This window comes from Hyla sarda, chromosome 11, assembly GCF_029499605.1.
Source record: "Hyla sarda isolate aHylSar1 chromosome 11, aHylSar1.hap1, whole genome shotgun sequence".
NCBI lineage: Eukaryota > Metazoa > Chordata > Amphibia > Anura > Hylidae > Hyla > Hyla sarda.
Genome location: NC_079199.1, coordinates 25,241,494 through 25,262,073, shown reverse-complemented (window position 1 = coordinate 25,262,073; position 20,580 = coordinate 25,241,494). Strand labels below are relative to the sequence as shown.

Genomic DNA, 20,580 nt, shown 5'->3' with positions numbered 1-20,580 from the left:
AAAAAAAAAGTGAAAAATCCCCTCCCCCAATAAAAAAGTAAAACGTCCGTTTTTTCCTATTTTACCCCCAAAAAGCGTAAAAAACATTTTTTTATAGACATATTTGGTATCGCCGCGTGCGTAAATGTCCGAACTATTAAAACAAAATGTTAATGATCCCGTACGGTGAACGGCGTGAACGAAAAAAAATAAGTCCAAAATTCCTACTTTTTTAATACATTTTATTAAAAAAAAATTATAAAAAATGTATTAAGTTTTTTATATGCAAATGTGGTATCAAAAAAAAGTACAGATCATGGCGCAAAAAATGAGCCCCCATACCGCCACTTATACGGAAAAATAAAAAAGTTAGAGGTCATCAAAATAAAGGGATTATAAACGTACTAATTTGGTTAAAAAGTTTGTGATTTTTTTTAAGCGCAACAATAATATAAAAGTATGTAATAATGGGTATCATTTTAATCGTATTGACCCTCAGAATAAAGAACACATGTCATTTTTACCATAAATTGTACGGCGTGAAAACAAAACCTTCCAAAATTAGCAAAATTGCGTTTTTCGTTTTAATTTCCCCACAAATAGTGTTTTTTGGTTGCGCCATACATTTTATGATATAATGAGTGATGTCATTACAAAGGACAACTGGTCGCGCAAAAACAAGCCCTCATACTAGTCTGTGGATGAAAATATAAAAGAGTTATGATTTTTAGAAGGCGAGGAGGAAAAAATGAAAACGTTAAAATTTAATTGTCTGAGTCCTTAAGGCCAAAATGGGCTGAGTCCTTAAGGGGTTAAGTCACAACTTGGACATTCAAAATAAAATGTTATTCTGAAGTAGCAAGTTTAAAAAGATAAAATATGAAGATGTGATAAAAGGAAGAATATACATGGAAATAATGATGCCATTATATAACAGTATATATGATTAATATGGGGGATCTCACTTAAGACTTTGGAATGGAACTAATGCTAAAGCATAGAATATAGGGAAGGGGACCCACGGCTAATGCCGGACATTGCCGATCAGACTGGTGTCCGGCATTAACCCTTTAGACGCGGCGATTAGCCGGTTAGCTCAGTGGTGATGTCCAGGACCGCCACGGTGAAATCGCGGCATCCTGAACAGCTTGCAGGACATGGGGAGGATCCCTACCTGCCTCCACGCTGTCCGATCACCGAATGACTGCTCCGTGCCCGAGATCCAGGCAGGAGCAGTTGAGTGGCAATAACACTGATCAATGCCTTGGTAATGCATGGCAGTGATCAGTGTAATATATCAGTGTGTGCAATGCTATAATCTGCTTATGGGGGCTATAACATTGCAAAAAAAAAAAAAAAAAAATGTAAATATAGTTTTAATAAATGTGATTTAACCCCTTCCCCAATAAAAGTTTGAATCAACCCCTTTTCCAATAAACACAAAAAACTAAATAAAAATAAAACATGTGGTATGTTTATATGTACTATTTTGGGATGGATGTGATCAAAATAATCTGGCATTTATTCTTTGTTCAAGTCTTTATCAAGCTGAATCAGTAACTATTTTAATAGCTTGGACGATAACCCAAGGGTTCCAATATTCTATATCACAGGGTTTTCTGCAATCTGCTGGAGCCACATAACACAGAAACACAAGTTGTAGTTTTTATAGCAACTTTTATTTGACGCCATACTGCACAAGCAGCATCAGGTGGTAACATTACAATTGTCATGTCTCCATTTTCCTGTATCCAGAAAACATCTTAACGGGTCCCAATAGTCACTTGCCAAACTCTGATCAAGTTGTCTGTATATCCGGCGAAGAGTCTGTAAAAGCAACAATAAAGTGAGAAGCAAAACTAGATTTAATACTGGTCTATTATATATGGAGGTAAAAAAATAAAAACACATGTGTTTTGCCACCATTGTACTATTTGCCAAAAGGAAAACCAGCTGACCGGAAGCCATTTTGAAGCCAGGAACTTCGGAAAGAGTTTTCAACCTCTACAATTAAATAACTATGGCTTATACCACAAGTGATGGCTTCGCCCAACTGCTGCATGAGCAAAAAACTAGGTTATGGGAAAAACGACAACAGGGTCACCCACAATATTCTGAATATACTGGAAGATAGTGCGGGTGACCCCGTTTCTAACACTTCTTACCGGGTGAAAATTAATGCAGTTCAGAGAGTCATCTTGTTGCAAATATGGCAATTTATATTTTTTTAAACTACATTTTTATTAATTTTTGTTACGACAACAAGGAAAACAAAGCACAATGTCAGTGGAGGAAACGACATACCCCACTGACACCAAAGAAAAATGTAAATATGCCCAATCCAATGGCAGCAATACAGAAACCATATGAAACAGGGAGGGAAGGGGGAATAGGGGAAGGGGTAACAGAAAAGGGGAAAATAGAGTGGATTGAGGGAAGGGGGAGCAGAACAGGATGAAAGCAGTCCAACAAAAAAAATACATAAAAGAGATGGAGAAAGAAAAAAGAAGAAAAGAAAAGGAACAAAAAAAGGAAATGAAGTTGAGTGTCACGGGGGCTGCCTGTCAAGGAAACCATCCCAAGGGTCCCAGATAGAAAAGAATGCTGGAATGGAGTTATTCAGGGATGCAGTGAGATACTCCAGAGAGCAGATCTCAGGAATCCTGGTCATAAAGGTCATGCTCCGAGGGGGGCGTAGTCTTCCAGTACTTGGCAATAAGGGTCTTGGCCACTAGTACTACATGGAGAAAAAGTTTAAATGGCTTCTTGGCCAGGGCCCTATGGGATAGGTGCTCCGAGGGGAGAGTCTTCTTCCAGTACTTGGCAAGAAGGGTCTTGGCCAGTAGTACTACATGTAGAAAAAAAAAAGTAAATTGCTTCTTGGTGAGGGCCCTATGGGATAGGTGCAAAAAGAAAGATCAGAGGATCTAGGGGGACCAGGGTTCCTAGGACGGAGCAAATCAATCCCTGCACTGAGGTCCAATAGGGAACAATTAAGGGACAAGACCAGAAGATATGAAAGACAGACCCCCAAACCCACTGCACAACGCCAGCATTGCAGAGGGATAGCAGGATTCAACCTGTTCAGTAGAACAGGCGTATGATACCACCCCATGAGCATCTTAAACTGGGTCTCTATGTAAGCTAATATGGTAATTTCTTATGTGCAATGGAAGCTGCTGCTGTATGTGCTATTCTTTCTTCATCCACTTGGACGATCGTCCCATCCCATTGGTCCAAAGCAGTGGTGTGAAACTGTGGCCCTCCTCCGGGTTTTGCAAAACTTCAACTCCCAGCATGCCCGGACAGCCAACGGCTGTCCGGGCATGCTGGGAGTTGAAGTTTTGCAACATCTGGAGGGCCACAGTTTAAGACCACTTCTTTTGACGAAGGGGATGGGACCATCATCCAAGTGGACGAAGAAAAAATTGCACACACAGCAGCAGCCTCCATTGCACATAAGAAATTACCATATGAACACAATTTAAACAGCTGCACTGATGTTAGAAACAGGGTCGCCTGCACTACCTGTATATTTATTTAGGTTAGTGTAGGTGACCCCACTGTCAGTTTCCCTTTAAAACTCTTATGCTGAAGGCTTTGTAGTAGATTATATTGGCCAAATAAGAAACCATTACCTGTCCTTCTGCTGACCAGGCCAGAGAGGTGCACTGTGGGGGCTCAGCTTTGCTGCTTCAGTTCTTCTACAATGATCTTGCCTTCCAGGTCCTATAAAAGCACAAGTTTTAGCCAGAAATCTAGAACTTTACAACCAATCCCATTAAACGGATACATTGCTCAGTAACAGCCTCTGATTTTCAGCAATGAGCATCAGTTGGCATGAGAATCATCAGTGCAATGAGTGTATCTGGTTCTAGGATAGTTATGTCACTAAGAAAAGGTTCTGTACCCGGCTGAGATGCTACATGCAGCTTTTTTGCCCCAAAAAGTTAGGAGTCGACACAACATGAACAGGGAGGGAATCTATACATGTTGCTGGATCCACTTCTGATGCTGGTTTAACCCGTTCTTGACAATGGACGTCTATGCTCGTCCATGTGCCGTTAACGGAGTATGACGCGGGCTCCAGACTCGAGCCCGCATCATACCGGCCAGCCCCCAGCTGATTCCTGCAGCTGGGGTTCGGCATTAAGGGGACTAAAAAAAAAAAAAAAAGTATTAAAAAAAATAATACATTTATATATATATATACTGAACCCCGGATGAATGATTGAGAGGGCACGCATGCGCATCAAACAACTCGAGTCTGTGAGAAGTACGGGCGGAGGTTGCGCGCATGACAGGAAGTGAGGCCATGCTGGTGAATGGCGCAGCTGCAGTGAGCTGGAGTATACTGAATCCCGGATGAATGATTGAGAGGGCACGCATGCGCTTCAAACAACCCGAGTCCATGAGAAGTATGGGCAGAGGTTGCGCCCATGACAGGAAGTGAGGCCATGCCGGTGAATGGCGCAGCCGCACTAGCTTTGTTTACAAACCAGTGAACGCTGTATGAGAAATGAGATGTAGAACAGCCACGGACGATCAAGATAAGTGAGTACCCTAAGGATGCTGAGTATAAGACCCTCTTGTACTATATATTCATATTATAACCGCCGCTTGTTTATTATGCACCTTAGAATATACTGACATCACGTGATGTTTACATGATCCACCAATCAGTGAATGGGGGTTGGAGCCCTAGTTAATTATGTATAGCACACACATGTTTATTAACTAATGATATTGCACCTTTATGTATTTAAGCAAGTTTTATGTGAATACATGTTATGCTTGACAAAGACTCCATGCCGAAACGTTGCACATGTATCTACTTTGTGGAATAAACTCAGAAGCCATTCTTTAATATCCTGGATCTCTGTGTCCCATTGTTGCTATGGACTTTTTTCCAGCCACGCCATATATATATATATATATATTTTAAATGTATATATGGCTGTAGCGCAGATTTGAAATCAATACTTTAACCCCCTCTTGATTTGAAATCTGCACTAAAGCTACCCAGGGGGGACTGCAGACCCCGGAACATTCATACGAGTGGGTTTATCCCCAAGTTAATATGAACATCTAGGGCTGTACTGCTTAGTTTTTAAAGTCAACGGTCATTGATTTTAAGTAGTAATCTAAATTTAAAAAAAGGGGGGGGCGGGGGGTGTTTCCTATAAGGGATTTTGTGCTCTGGGCTTAGGCCCTGGGTTTGTGTGATTATAAAGGGGTATTTCACCCAGTCCTCATCTCTTTTTCCCAAAAATAGGGAATAAGGTGTCCCCAACGGTGGGACCCCCGCGATCTCCATGTAGCACCCAGCTTTTTAAACAGTGGCCCTTATTTACTATTGCAAACCCGATAAGTTTTGTCGGGTTGTGCGCCAGAAATTCTGTCTGCGACAGAATTTGCGCCAAAATTTGTGCCAGAATTGAAAAAACCCGACTAACTACATTTTACTAAGAAAACCCAAAAAAGGGGTCTGGCCATTGGGAAAAGGGGGCATGGTCACCAAAAAGAGGTTTGTTCCTGACATTTTCACAGAAACCCAAGATATTTACTAAGGTTCCCACATAAAATGTGGTGGATTTGAGCTGAGGGAAACCAGACAGATCAGAGCAGGTGTAAAAAAAGCAAAATGTAGGGAAACCTTAGTAAATACCGTGGGGGAAAAAATTGTAGGGAATTAAAACCCACAAAGAAAACTACACAATACTTAGTAAATAAGGGCCAGTATGTTTAGAATGCTGCATTTCCACGGCCGGAGACATGACATCACTCCACAACTATATAAAACTGACACTAAAACATAAATATGCCCCTGAACAAGTCATAACTACAGATTAGACTTACTGAAGAGAGAGTCCAAGGCACTTGTGTGTATCCATTCACAAATCTATTTCTCCAAGCTGGTCTATAAGTGAGGAGGACGGATCACACACCAACGTACGTTTCAAATCATGTGATGCTTTTTCAAGGTATAGGCAAGATTCTTCCTAAAGAGAAAATGTTACGTAAGCACAAATGACAAAGTAAACTGAAGAGTACAGACTACTGCGGCTTGAATGGTCCCATCATAATTGCAGGATTTTCAGCCTACTTGATGTTGTTCCCATAGGAAACACTCAGGATAGTTGTTCTAATCATAGGGACTATATGAGCCGCGCTACAAAACCACCTCTATAGGGGGCGTACAGTCTCCTTACCTGCAGTGCACACTCCCAAAATGTTCCACTGCTTGATGGTCCTGTCTCGGGAATCTGACGGTCGACTGGAGAAAGCCACATCCTGTGTGTGACCCAAAAATCTGCTTGTGGTTGTGCAACTGAGCGGAGGGGAAAAAAAAAAAAAAACTACATTAGTATCTATCCCAAAACCTCAGAATATCCTCCAATCCACACAACATGGTAAGATTCCACAGCCTTAGGGTCCCATAATATTGGAGATGGTGTCATATGGGAGTGACCAGAGCGTGCTGAGGAACACAATGGGGGAGATTTATCATTGCTTTTAGAACATTTTTTGTCTATATTTTGGCGCAGTTCAGGCGCAAGCAGCATATTTAGTGACTTTGGCATCTTTTGATAGTTTCATTCTTTTTGCCTACCCGCAGAACTTTTTGACAATGCAGTGGTAACATTTATCATTTGCGACTTGTCAAAAGTCAATTTTTTGTGCACAAAGGTACTTTTTTTAGGCGCAAAGCTACACCACCTACCAGTAGGTGTGAGAATCACTTCTACCTTCCGCAATTCAACCTTTAACCCCTTGTGGACGACAGCGCCCCACTCCCCTTCTATAACATGCACTCAGGAGCTGAGTGCGGGTCATATCTGGGTGGTCCTGGTGGCTGCCACCAGGACCCATCTCTAATGCCAGACATCACCAGCTTTAACCCCTTAGACACCGTAATCAAATTTGATTGTAGCGTCTAAAATGGAAGTAAAAAAGCTCTGTGAAAGTAAAAACACCTAACCTTCCAAATTCAGGACCCGGGAAATTGTCTACTTCCCTCCCTCACTAGCGTCTAGAAAAAGTGTATGTGGTAGAGCAGTGGTCTCCAACCTGCGGACCTCCAGATGTTGCAAAACTAAGACTCCCAGCATGCCCGGACAGCCAACGGCTGTCCGGGCATGCTGGGAGTTGTAGTTTTGCAACATCTGGAGGTCCGCAGGTTGGAGACCACTGTGGTAGAGCTTTTCCCACCACAGCAGAGCTGCACAAAATTCATCATCCTGCTTGATAAAGATGCACGCTAGTCAAACCCACCACCCAAATAAACATGGGCAAATAGCTCAACTGTAGACATTGTTTGCTAAATCTGGGCCTTTAGTCTTGTCTACAATAGTAAGATCATCATCAATATAGAACCCCCCCCCCCCCCGATCCTGCTGTCTGACTATCCTCTGAGGATACAGTCAACCCTTTCCTCCACTATCACCTGTCAAGAGGCGATCAGACTCAGCTGATCCAGATGTAGTCTGGGGTTGGCCAAACTTTGATTTATATGTATAGAACAGGATTTCCCAACCAGGGTGCCTCCAGCTGTTGCAAAACCAACTCCCATCATGGAAAAATACACCTCCCATCAAGGCTGTCCGGGCATGCTGGGAGTTGTAGTTTTGCAACAGCTGGAGGCACCCTGGTTGGGAAACAGGTATAGAAGCTTCTCCCCTTCATTTTCCTATAGAAAACCTTTGACTGGTCTCCTGACACATGAAAGGTTTATCTAAATGGCAGGCATGCTTCAGCTAAAACCCGCCATTGTTGCAGATTCCAAATCAATACGTGGTTACGGTCTTGTGAGACCGATGATATAAGGAGTCACATATGTACATTCCCATCCACAGGCTAGTTTAGTTTCTATTCCCACCTTGTGCCTGTAGTCCTAAAATCGTAACTGTCACTTCCTTCGCACCACATTTGATGGGCTGGGTTCACACCACGTTTTTGCCATACTGTTTTCAATCCGTTTTTCTAAAGGAAACCGTATGGCAAAAAACAAACAAAGGAACAGTATGGGAAAAAGTAAACCATATGCGTTTTTAAACCATATACTGTTTTTAAAAGTGCATACAGTTCTCTCCGTTTTTATTCAAAAAAAAACACGTTTTTGAAAATGTTGTCCATTTTTAATGGGAGGAGTGTTGGGTGGGGACTTTAGGATGCAAATGCGCATGTGCAAAGTAAAAACTGTATACGGTTTCCCGTATGGCACTGTATACATGTGCGTATCCCATTGACGTCCAAGTAAAAAAAAAAAAAAAAAATTTAAAAAAATAAATAAAATAAACTTGTGGTTGCAGTACGGTTTTTAAACCGGAGACAAAACCGTGGTCAACCACGGTTTTGAGTACGGGAGAAAACTGTATTGCAAGCGAACTGTATGCAACCGGATGCATACGGTTTTCAATTATTTGTCCATGTATACGGTTCAATAAGTTTTCAATAATGAAAACGTATATGGGAAACGTACTTTAAAAACGTGGTGTGAACCCACCCTAAGTGATAGAGAATCCACAGGGTGGGTGATCACTGGTGGGGTCTTTCTGCTGGGACTGCAATCATGAGAAGTAAGATTTTCTGCTTAAATGTCATGTACAGTGATCCCTCAACTTACAATGGCCTCAACATACAATAGTTTCCACATACCATTGGTCTTTCTGGATCATTTCAGCTTGAAATCAGACTCAACATACGTTTCACAGATCTGGACTGTCTGTAGTATTGTATCAATGGCTGGAAGAACTGACCAATCAGAATGGGCATTCACTGGTAAAACCCCTGTATTACTGAAGTGTATGCACTGACTGGCTGTCTGGTAGCGCCCCCTACAGTACAGGGAGGTATTTACATGTTCTGTACTCTTTCCCTGTATTACTGAAGTGTATGCACTGACTGGTGTCTGGTAGCGCCCCCTACAGTACAGGGAGGTATTTCATGTTCTGAATTCTTTACTTGTGCCAGGGTAAGCTGCTCTTTAGGACACCAGGTAAGGGCCATTACTTTTTTAGGACACTGTACAGGACCCCGAAGAAGTTCCTGTCCTCTACATAGTGATTACAGCTCCCAGCAGATCTATTTTATATGTAAGGACTTTATTAGTCATCTACTTATTTCTATTTAATCCTCACTTTTTTCTATTTTTGGATGACATTTTGGGGCTTCAGAACCAATTACCAGGTTTCCATAGAGTTCTGGTCTCAACATACAATGGTTTCACCATACAATGGTCGTCCTGGAACCGATTAATATTACAACTTGAGGGATCACTTCGTTTTTTTTTGGTGCTGCGGCACAATTGTATGTGTACTTTACAGTCTGCTGCCTTTTGTCTACTTTTCCCTTTACCCACCCTAAAATACCCAACTCACCATCTTGTCCCGGCCGCAGAAAATTATCGGATTGCTGCTGTTGGGTGAGAATCAGACGCAAGAAACCAGAGACTCTTCCTAAGAAAAAAATAACAGGCACAAATTATAAAGAGGCCCCGAAGATTACAGACTACTGCAGCTTCTATGGTCCCATCATAATTGCAGGATTTTCAGCCTACTTGACGTTGTTCCCGTAGGAAACACTCAGGATAGTTGTTCTAATCACAGGGATCATATGCGCCGCGCTACACCACCCCCTCTACAGGGGGCGTAGTCTCCTTACCTGCACACGCCACAGCTGGATGGTCTTGTCTCAGGAACTTGACACGATCTGATGGTTGTTGGCAAAGAAAGCCACACCGAGGACGTCCTTACGTGATCCACATCTCACCTTGTGGTTGTGCCACTGAGAAGAAAACAAATTACATCAGTATCTATGCAAGAACGCCCCCTTAAAGGGGTACTCCGGTAGGGAAAATTTTTCAAAATCAACTAGTGGCAGAAAGTTAGACAGATTTGTAAATTACTTCTAAAATTCTTAATCCTTCCAGTACTTAGCTGTTGTATACTACAGAGGAAGTTATTTTTTATTTTTATTTCTAACCACAGGGATCTCTGCTGACTCCTCTGTCCTTGTCACGAACTGTCCAGAGCAGGATACGTTTGCTATGGGGATTTTTGCTCCTACTCCGGACAGTTCTTGACTGACAGGTGTCAGCAGAGCATTGTGGTCAGACAGAAAAAGCATTTTAAAAAGCAAAGGACTTCCTCTGTAGTATACAGCAGCTGATAAGTACAGAAAGGATTAAGATTTTTAAATAGAAGAAGTAATTTACAAGTCTATTTAACTTTTTGGCACCAGTTAAAAAAAAAAAAAAAAAAATATTATTATATATATAATATATATATTTTTTAAAAGTTTTCAATTGGAGTACCCCTTTAAAATCCCCTCCTGTTCACACAACTTACGTAGTAAGATTCCAAAGCCTCAGGGTCCCAACTCAAGGACTTGACAGGGTAAACTGCCCATCAAAGATGCCCATGTCACTGAAGAGGGAGTGACAGTGCAGGGTGCGCGCTATGGAGCGCCATTTGTTCAGATCAGTGGGATATCAGACCCTGGCACAGTGTTTCTCAACCAGGGTGCCTCCAGCTGTTGCAAAACTACAACTCCCAGCATGATCGGACAGCCTTCGGCTGTCCGATCATGCTGCGAGTTGTAGTTTCGCAACAGCTGGAGGCACCCTGGTTGAGAAACACTGCCCTGGCAGAACCGAACTTGAACCATCTGACTTGTCAAATGTTTATAGGACACGCACACTTCATGCATTTTAAACAAATGTTTGAGCTGGACCCGTGTACATACCATCTGTAGACTAGTTTAGTTCAAACCTGCTTTGTTCACTTATAAACCACAATAGCGCCACATCCCTCACACAATTGACTGATCCAAATTACTTCAATTGGTAAGTGGATAACCGAATCCAGAAGGTGGATGATAACGGACTTCAGTCGCACGGGCCGGACACACAGCAACCATGAAAGAATTATTTGGTCCCGAGTGAATAAGGCAGATCACCACATGCCACAATTACTTAGAAGAAAAATAAAAGGCGATTATTGGGGAGTGGGGGGATAAGTTTTTTTTTTATACTCCCCAACCCTTTGCCGACTTGCGTGAACAGTCGTTTATCATTGTACGTTAAAAGGTTTAACCTGAAACTAAAACCAAAAGCAAGAAGGGGACCAAAAGGAGTAATGTATTGGTGACTTTGATCCAACATAATCTAGCCAATCATTCTTTATAAACCTGAGTCGTGTGCGGCAACAGGCGGTAAACCTACAAACCATCACTGAAGAAAAGACAACTCTTGAATGGGGATTGTGCTGACGTATCCTGCACCGAAATGCAGAAGGAATCAGTAGAGATCAGATCAGAATGATTGGCAAACACCATACTATTAGATGAATAGCACATATACACTGCTCAAATAAATAAAGGGAACACTTAAACACCACAATGTAACTCCAAGTCAATGACACTTGTGTGAAATCACACTGTCCACTCAGGAAGAACACTGATTGACAATCAATTTCACATGCTGTTGTGCAAATGGAACAGACAGCAGGTGGAAATTATAGGCAATTAGCAAGACACCTTTGGCTGATTTTTTGGTCACTTTTGAATGCTGGCAGTGCTTTCACTCTAGTGGTAGCATAAGACTGAGTCTACAACCCACACAAGTGGCCCAGGTAGTGCAGCTCATCCAGGATGGCACATCAATGCGAGCTGTGGCAAGAAGGTACTGCCATTAGGTACCAAGATGAGATCCTCAGACCCCTTGTGAGACCATATGCTGGTGTGGTTGGCCCTGGGTTCCTCCTAATACAAGACAATTCTAGACCTCATGTGGCTGGAATGTATCAGCAGTTCCTGCAAGAGGAAGGCATTGATGCTATGGACTGGCCCGCCGGTTCCCCAGACCTGAATCCGATTGATCACATCTGGGACATCATGTCTCGCTCCATCCACCAACGCCACGTTGTACCACAGACTGTCCAGGAGTTGGCGGATGCTTTAGTCCAGGTCTGGGAGGACATCCCTCAGGAGACCATCCACCACCTCATCAGGAAGATGCCCAGACGTTGTAGGGAGGTCATACAGGCACGTGGAGGCCACACACACTACTGAGCCTCATTGTGACTTGTGTTAAGGACATTACATAAAGTTGGATCAGCGTGTAGTGGGGTTTTCCACTGTGATTTTGAGTGTGACTCCATATCCAGAACTTCATGGGTTGATAAATTTGATTTCCATTGATAACTTGTGTGATTTTGTTGTCAGCGCATTCAACTATGTAAAGACGAAAGCATTTCATACAATTAGTTCATTCAGATCTAAGATGTGTTATCTTAGTGTTACCTTTTTTTATTTTGAGCAGATACTTATCCTTATACTCTAGTATCACAGGGTTTTCTGCAACCTGCTGGAGCCACATAACACAGGAACACAAGTTGTAGTTTTATAGCAACTTTTATTTGAGTCACAGGCTGCTGTTGTAAGAAAAGACTCCATACTGCACAAGCAGCATCAGGTGGTAACATTACAATTGTAATGTCTCCATTTTCCTGTATCCAGAAAACATCTTAGCGGGTCCCAATAGTCACTTGCCAAACTCTGATCAAGTTGTCTGTGTATCCGGCGAAGAGAGTCTGTAAAAGCAACGGAATAAAGTGAGAATTAAAACTAGATTTTACACATTGGTCTATTACACCCAAAACAGTCTGTGCCCTCAGTACCATTTTATTTGCTGAAAGGCAAACCAGCTTCTACCATAATACAGTGATATGGAAAGTGATGGCCGATGGATGCACTAGCAAAGGTTGTCAAATGTCATTACCTGTCCATCTGCTGACCAGGCCAGAGAGGTGCACTGTGGGGGCTCAGCTTTGCTGCTTGTGCTGATCACCTCCTGCTTCAGTTCATCTACAATGATCTTGCCCTCCAGATCCTACAAAAAGACAAGTTTCAGATAGAAATCTAGACCTTTAAAACAAGTCACATTAAACGGATACATTGCTCAGTAACAGCCTCTGATTTTCAGCAATGAGCATCAGTTGGCATGAGAATCATCAGTGCAATGAGAGTATCTGGTTCTAGGATACTAATCCACCCATACAGTTCTTTACAACCAAAGTTAGGAGTTGATCCAACAGAAGGGTCCATTTTTGTTGGATTCACATCTGATGCTGGTTTAAAGAACTGAATGTACCTTCAACATATGAGCCACATTTCTCACCAAAACTTTTAAGCGATGACAAGAGATGCAGCCATAGAGGTTGGACTTCGATAATACAGAAGGGTCTTCTAAAATGCAGGAAACCTACCCAGATCTTGATGCTCGGCCCTGTGGCAGCGCACAGCCAGTAGCGGTTGGGACTGAAGCAGAGAGCATTGATGATGTCTCCACTGTCCAGGGTGTACAAGTGTTTGCCCTCATTCAGATCCCACAACATGGCTTGTCCATCCTGAAAAACAAAAAGCAGATTAGAAAATTGTGAGAATGAGGCAGATATTTATTCCACCATATTCTGCAACACTGTTAAGATTTTATAACCACTCATCTTGCTTTCTCATCTAATATATGAAGGAAAAAAATAATGTCAGGAGAGAAGTGCAATAATGATCTATATCAATATTTTTCTCCCTCATACTGAAGCCACCAAGATGTCTAATCCCATATATAAAAGTATGTTTGAGAGTTTGGAGGCTGGCCAGTGGTTGAGTGTCCAGAGACATCACTAGACCAGTACTATGATCTCAGGATAATCTTGGGCCGCAGGATTAGGTAGTAAAGCAGTCAGCAGGCAGGACACCAGCAACTGCTTTACATGACACAGACTGACACTGTGCACACAGACCTGCAGCCTCAATGGATGTTTCCTATATGCATTGGGATTATTTCCTAACTCATTTGGTGAACTGACTGAAAAGTATGGTGTGACAACAGCATTACCGGACACAACATCTGATCTTGACCCCCCCCCCCCCCCCTTTACAGCCAGGACACCCCCCCCCCCCTCCGCTTTACAGTCGTCTTACCCAACCAGGGTGCCTCCAGCTTTTTCAAAACTACAATTCCCAGCATGCCCAGACAGCCTTTGGCCGTCTAATGTGGCTTTATTCACTATATGGATTTTTCCCCGCACAAGGACAATATACCACAATGGAAAAGGAACGAGAAAGCAGATTTCAGGATGTGTCCCAACACCATGTAGGAGACTGGTTAGGCAAAGGGGTAGTGTACTAGTTCAACTACTCATTGCCAACAACAGCGTCAATCAGGATATACACATTGGACAACCATCAACATCAAATTTACATGTGGACCATCTCCTGTTTGAAGAAAACGTGACCAGCTGTTGGCCATACAGGGATGCTGGGAGTTTAAGTTTTGTAACAGCTGCAGGCACACAGTTTGAAGGCCACTGGTCTAAATTATTTGCATTATTTTATGTCCATGCAACAGATATTACGGGCAAGATTTATTTAAACGTGTCCAGAGGAAAAGTTCCTCATAGTAACCAGATTGAGCCTTACATTCATAAAAGAAAAAAATGAAAGAAGCGATCTGATTGGTTGCTAGGGGCAACTCAGCAACTTTTCGTCTGGACAGATTTTGCTAAAAATCGCCCCCAACTACATCTATAAGGGACAGTTGAACAAGTTCTTTTGCTGATCTAATTTGCACGTCCAGTTTAACCAAGCAGAAATCCACTTCCATTTGTCATTTTGAGATCAAGCACAAAAAGTGTAAAGACAACACCGGTAAGGGTGCGTTCACCACGCGTTTTATAGGAAAAGTCTCTAACACTGAACAGCTGTCTTGTCTACAGATTTCACAACACAAAACCAAAAAAAATATATTCAGCAATACGACACATGGTCAGTCATTTTTCTCCTTACCTTGCCTCCAGAAGCACACAGGGAGCCATCGGGAGACACGGTGACAGTGTTCAGGTAGCCACTGTGGCCAATGTGGTTGGTCTTCAGTTTGCAGTTGGCCAAATTCCAGACCTGAAATTAAGAATATTCAAAGCATTGTGAACTATACTATGGTCACTTGCAGTTACAAAACATCTGACTGCCTAAAGCAGTTTTTCCCCAAACCAGGGTGCCTCCCGCTACTGAAAAACTACAACTCCCAGCATGCCCGAACAGCCTTTGGCTGTTCGGGCATGCTGGGAGTTGTAGTTTTGCAGCAGCGGGAGACACCTTGGTTGGGTGACAATGCTATAGACAACACCCTGAGACCACTAATCATGATAGAATCTGTAGCATTGTCTTTTTGCCCACCCCGAACAACTTACCTTCACCATCTTATCCCAGCCGCAGGAAACAATGATTGGATTGCTGCTGTTGGGTGAGAAGCGGACGCAAGAAACCCATTCAGAGTGAGACTCTTCCTAAAAGAGAAGCAACGTAAGTACTAACAAAAGCCCTGAAGAGTACAGACTACTGCAGCTTCTATGGTCCCATCATAATTGCAGGGTTTTCAGCCTACTTGACGTTGTTCCCATAGGAAACACTCAGGATAGTTGTTCTAATCACAGGGATCATGAGCCGCGCTACACCACCCCCTCTATAGGGGGCGTACAGTCTCCTTACCTGCACTGTGTACTTGCACACTCCCAGAGTGTTCCACAGCTTGATGGTCTTGTCTCGGGAACCTGACACGATCTGACGGTTGTCGGCGGAGAAAGCCACACTGAGGACGTCCTTGGTGTGACCCACAAATCTCCTTGTGGTTGTGCCACTGAGGAGAAGAAGACAGTCACATGAATATCTATTCCAAAATCTTTCCTCTCAGAATATCCTCCCATCCACACAACTTACGTGGTGAGATCCCACAGCCTCAGGGTCCCATCCCAAGAACCTGACAGGGCAAACTGCCCATCGGAGGAGATGACCACGTCGCTGACGAAGTGGGAGTGACCGCGGAGGGCGCGCTGAGGGACGCCATAATTGGTCTCATCACGTGTCAGCTTCCACATGATGACAGTCTTGTCTAGAATGGAAAGATCATCATCAATACAGTACAAGAGGTTGTGGCCTCCAGTATACAGGATCTTAAAGCGCAACTGTCATGCAATCTGGGTGCTATAACCTGGACACAGCCTTTGTACCACGTGCACAGCAATGTTTTCACCTAATATTTGCAGGCTTTCATGACCCCCAAAAAATGCTTTTGATCACATCCACTGACCCCTGTATGTCAGCGCTGGGACAGCTGTGTGATTGACAGGTCCCAACGCCCTTCAGCTCATCTAAAATGTGCGCTGCCACGTTTTATCCAGGCAAGTGCTCGCTCCTGCCGCCGTCTGCCTCCTCAGTGCGCCTGCGCAGTGCTAGATGCAGAGCGCGTTTCCTCTGTCCCTAGTATTGGGAACTGAAGGGCGCATGCGTGTCAATCACACAGCGGCCCCAGCGCTGACATACAGGTGGTGGGAGTGGCAGCAGCGGGGCATCGCCTACCTCATGCCACACCTATCCGACTGTCAGTGGCTGTGATCAAAAGCATTTTTTGGGGTCATGAAAGCCTGCAAAAAATGAGGTAAAAGCATTGCTGTACATACCATCTACACATAGTACAAAGGCTGTGTGTAGGTTATAGCACCCAGATTTCATGACAGTTTCGCTTTAAGATCTACTCTTCGGGTACGTTCAGACGAGCGGATTTACATCGTATTTTGCTGCGGATCTGCCGCTGAAGGACCTCTGTATGGCGCCTTCTCAGTGCAGACACACTGAAGTGAAGTGCGAGTCGCCACGCATGCGCGGTGTACTCGCACACATCGTGGCCGCTAGCCCTGCTCAATGAGCGAGGCTGAGAGCTGCCGCAATGAGCGAGGCTGAGAGCTGCCACAATGTGCGAGTATACTGCGCATACGCTTGGCGACTCGCACATCACAGTGTGTCTGCTCATTGTGGCGTATTGCTGCTCCGAGCAGGCACATGTAAAGGCAGCATATAGACGTCCTTCAGCAGCGGATCCGAAGCAAAATATGCGCTTAAAATCCGCTCATCTGAACATACCCTTAAGTGTGGGGCCTGTCTACTGGAATAAGGAAAATATGTCACCAAGAAAACAAGATAAGTATCACATCTAAATGATTATACATATGATTAGCTATAACAGAATCCTATATGAAACAGTGTGATGTGGAAAAAAATATAAAAATACTCACCTCTACCCTGATCCCCCACAGCACCAACTCTACCGGTCCCTGCTACTTCCTGGTGATTTGTCATCCACACTCAGCAAGACACTGGCCACAGTGGGGTCCCGCCACAGTCCGTGATGGGCTGAGTGGGCACTTCTTGCAAGGTTGTCATGTCCCATGAACCAGGAAGTAGTTTTGATGAGCTGGGACCACACGTGTTTGTGAGACAGCTCAAGGTAGATTAGTGTCAGTTTTATTTTTACAGCCCACCTCAAGGACACAAAGGGGGAGATTTATCAAAAATTGTCTAGAGGAAAAGTTGCCCAAAGCAACCAATCAGATCGCTTCTTTCATTTTTGACAAGGTCTCTGAAAAAAAAATTAAGCAATCTGATTGGTTGCTATGGTCGACTTTTCCTCTGGACATGAATAAATCTCCCGAGAAGCGCACTCCTGGACACTAGTTTATAAAGGTGCCCATATACTTTAGAATGTTTGTTGTTTAGTACGGATTTTACCACACCTGTGCCACTTAACGCATTACAGTCAGTAAAAACCTTTGGCATGTCGATCAGAGACGTCAAGAGTTGTTGATCACACTGGCTCTCTGCTGACACCCGCTGCGATCGCGAGTTATTAGCCAAGAAGCATCGCACCCAGCCGGCAGATCTATCCAAGTGTACGGATCTCCAGAGCTTCACAGCTAATAACTCACGACTGCAGTGAGACAGCGCGATCAACAAATTCTGGCAACTCCGCCAAATTAAAAGTTGTTGACCGCACCTCGCTTCTGACACCTGCTGCAACGGCGAGTTATTAGTTAAGGAAGCGGGTGGCATTGCACTCGACTGCCAGGCTAACTGAGAAACCCGTACGTTTTCTTTGCGTAGAACAATGCTGCCCGCTTCCCCGGCTAATAACTCACAATCCTAACGTGTGTCAGCAGTGAGAAGCGGCGCGTTCAACAACTTTTGACATCTGATCATCATGTCAAAAGCTGTATTTATATATTTCGATTTTCAGTCCGGATCCCACCAAGACTGGGAGACCAACATATACTGTAGCGCACAGCAGCGTGCACCATTGATTTCATCAACCTGTAGTCACCTAGTGCAGGCAGCTTCCCACTAGTATAAACCATTCTAAAAGGGACTCAATAGCACAGCAGACCTGGTCATTAACAGACAACTGTAGTGGTACACATATATGCCCGTGCATCGAAAACAAAAACTCACATTCCTTCCTACGAGCCCGTTGGTCCGGCACAGGCCTCACGGTCCAGCAGTGCTGACGTCATTCCACCGGCCGTAGCGATGTCCTGCCCAGGTCAGTGATACATGACATTGTGCTCAGCCTAAGAAGCCGGCCAGGGCTCAGCCTATCACCGACCGCGGCATCGCTATGCCGACAGCTCAGCGGCGTCCCCAGGAAGTGGAATGACGTTAGCACTGCCGGAGCGCGAGGCCTGTGCCGGACCAACGGGGGCTCGTAGGAAGGTATGTATGAGTTTATTTTGTTTATTTTTGAGGCCCGGGCATATATAAATGTTTACAACTACAGTTGTCCTTTAAAGGGGTAGTCCAGTGGTGAACAACTTATCCCCTATCCTAAGGATAGGGGATAAGCTTGAAGTCGCGGGGGGTCAGACCACTGGGGCCCCCTGCGATCTCTCTGTACGGGGGCCAGGCTCTCCGGCCAGATAGCGGGTGTCGACCCCCGCACGAAGCGGCGGCCGACACGACCCCTCAATACATCTCTATGGCAGAGCCGGAGATTGCCGAAGGCAGCGCTTCGGCTCTGCCATAGAGTTGTATTGAGGGGGCATATCGGCCGCCGCTTTGTGCGGAGGTCGTCGAGCCCCCTTCCCGCGGGCTGTCGGGGCTCCGTAGAGGAGATCGCAGGGGACCCCAGCGGTCGGAGCCCCCACGATCTCAAACTTATCCCCTATCCTTAGGAAAGGGGATAAGTTGTTCACCACTGGACTACCCCTTTAAGAACCAGCCCTTCCCAAGCAAATACTCTGCACAGGACGCCTGTATGGTGCCCACCGCTGCCCGCCACAGGACACGTCAGCCAGAACCCCTTTTTGGCAGGATGCTGATGAAAACCATTTTGTTAGAGTCTTCCTAGATTTATGCCAGTGGTCTACAAACTGGTGCCGCAGACGTTGCAGAACTACAACTCCCAGCATGCAGTTTGAAAACATCTCTAGGAACAGTTTGGAGACCACTGCCTCACACACACAGTTGACAAGACCAGTGTTTCCCAACCAGGGTGCCTGCTGCCAATGCAAAACTACAACTCCCAGCATGCTCGGACAGCCATTGGCCATCCAGGCATGCTGGGAATTGTAGTTTGGCAACAGCTAGGAGGCACCCTGGTTGGGAATCACTGGACAAGACAGATACCCAACAACAACAAGGAGTCTGATGTACACAGCAACCCTGCAGAGTAATGAATAGTGTTGGGTGCGAATATTCGCATTTCAATATTTTTTTTATCACAAATTCGTGAATATTGCGAAAATATAATCGAAATTGCGAATATTCGTTTTTCCCGCATATGCGCATATTCCTTTTCACTTGTGGGCCAATTAGAATGATGCAAATACACTTGTCAGAGGTTATTAACAACATCCCTAGCAACCAATAGTAATGTTGCCCCCATCCCCCTCACTGGTGTCTTCCTCAAATATAACGAATTCACGAAATTTGCAAATAGATAAATATGAATATTCGCAAACTATCGCGAATTCCAATATGGCCAATGTCGCTCATCACTAGTAATGAAGCTCCAGATCATTCATATCAGGGAGTTACTAGTAGCAACGGCTACATAGGACTCACCCGAGCCATGGTGCTGGAGAACTACAACACCCAGAGAGCCAAGAGGATGCAGGATGGGAGTTGTAGTTGTGCTATACAATAAAAAACAACACTAAGCAAGCAAACACTACAAACAGCTAATACACCAGTGTTTCCCCAACCAGGGTGGCTCCAGCTGTTGCAAAACTACAACTCCCAGCATGCCCGGACAGCCAAAGGCTGTCCGGGCATGCTGGGAGTTGTAGTTTTGCAACAGCTGGAGGCACCCTGGTTGGGGAAACACTAATACACACAACTTAGTGAAGGAAACGGCAGCCCTACCGCACAGTGTGCACAGCGCCCCGTACACTGCAGTAGGCCCCGGCGGCTCTCCACACCCCATACACCTCAGCTTCCCCCCAGGACGCCCATATTTTAATCCGACGCCAGCGCATACACATGTATCTCACCCCGGGAAGAGCTGAGGATCATGTCCGGGAACTGTGGGGTGGTGGCGATCTGGGTAACCCAGCCATTGTGGCCCTTAAGGGTCCCCCGAAGGGTCATCTGCTCAGTCATGGTCAGGATTTGTTTGGGGACGCTCCACCGGCGGAGGATGGAGGGGGATTGAGTCTGTCGCCTCTAAAGGGACCGGGAAAAGGCGGAAACGAGGGCAGCCGCGGCTTATATAGC

The 20,580-nt window shown here is 44.6% G+C and overlaps 1 protein-coding gene, 1 long non-coding RNA gene and 1 other non-coding gene across 4 annotated transcripts; all 3 read right to left on the bottom strand.

Annotated features, from left to right (window-relative positions):
- Window positions 1–1,645: 1,645 nt before the first annotated feature.
- LOC130295173 (uncharacterized) lies at window positions 1,646–10,166 on the bottom strand. Of its 2 annotated transcripts, XR_008848723.1 has the most exons (6): window positions 9,643–10,166; window positions 9,360–9,437; window positions 6,192–6,310; window positions 5,839–5,981; window positions 3,618–3,708; window positions 1,646–1,806 (listed from the first exon to the last, which is right to left on the bottom strand). It is a non-coding gene; the product is annotated as an uncharacterized LOC130295173 (long non-coding RNA). The 2 variants fall into 2 exon arrangements; XR_008848722.1 differs by lacking the exon at window positions 9,643–10,166 and having other exon boundaries at window positions 9,360–9,601.
- A 2,208-nt stretch (window positions 10,167–12,374) lies between these two features.
- On the bottom strand, window positions 12,375–20,565 carry RACK1 (receptor for activated C kinase 1). The gene is made up of 8 exons (XM_056545592.1): window positions 20,358–20,565; window positions 15,757–15,928; window positions 15,529–15,676; window positions 15,231–15,326; window positions 14,827–14,937; window positions 13,248–13,388; window positions 12,761–12,871; window positions 12,375–12,572 (listed from the first exon to the last, which is right to left on the bottom strand). The coding sequence occupies exons 1-8, from the start codon at window positions 20,464–20,466 to the stop codon at window positions 12,507–12,509; spliced, it is 954 nt and encodes a 317-aa protein (XP_056401567.1). The 5' UTR covers window positions 20,467–20,565; the 3' UTR covers window positions 12,375–12,506.
- LOC130296124 (small nucleolar RNA SNORA23) lies at window positions 13,610–13,785 on the bottom strand. Its single transcript, XR_008849124.1, has one exon. It is a non-coding gene; the product is annotated as a small nucleolar RNA SNORA23 (small nucleolar RNA).
- Window positions 20,566–20,580: the final 15 nt, after the last annotated feature.

What these genes read in the sequence shown, in the direction of transcription:
- RACK1 (XM_056545592.1), bottom strand. Translation starts at nt 20,466, where the DNA reads ATGACTGAGCAGATGACCCTTCGGGGGACCCTTAAGGGCCACAATGGC. An exon ending in AGGCTGTGGGATCTCACCAC is followed by an intron (nt 15,677 to 15,756) that starts GTAAGTTGTGTG and finishes TCTTCTCCTCAG; the next exon opens with TGGCACAACCACAAGGAGAT. An exon ending in TGTGCAAGTACACAGTGCAG is followed by an intron (nt 15,327 to 15,528) that starts GTAAGGAGACTG and finishes CTTCTCTTTTAG; the next exon opens with GAAGAGTCTCACTCTGAATG.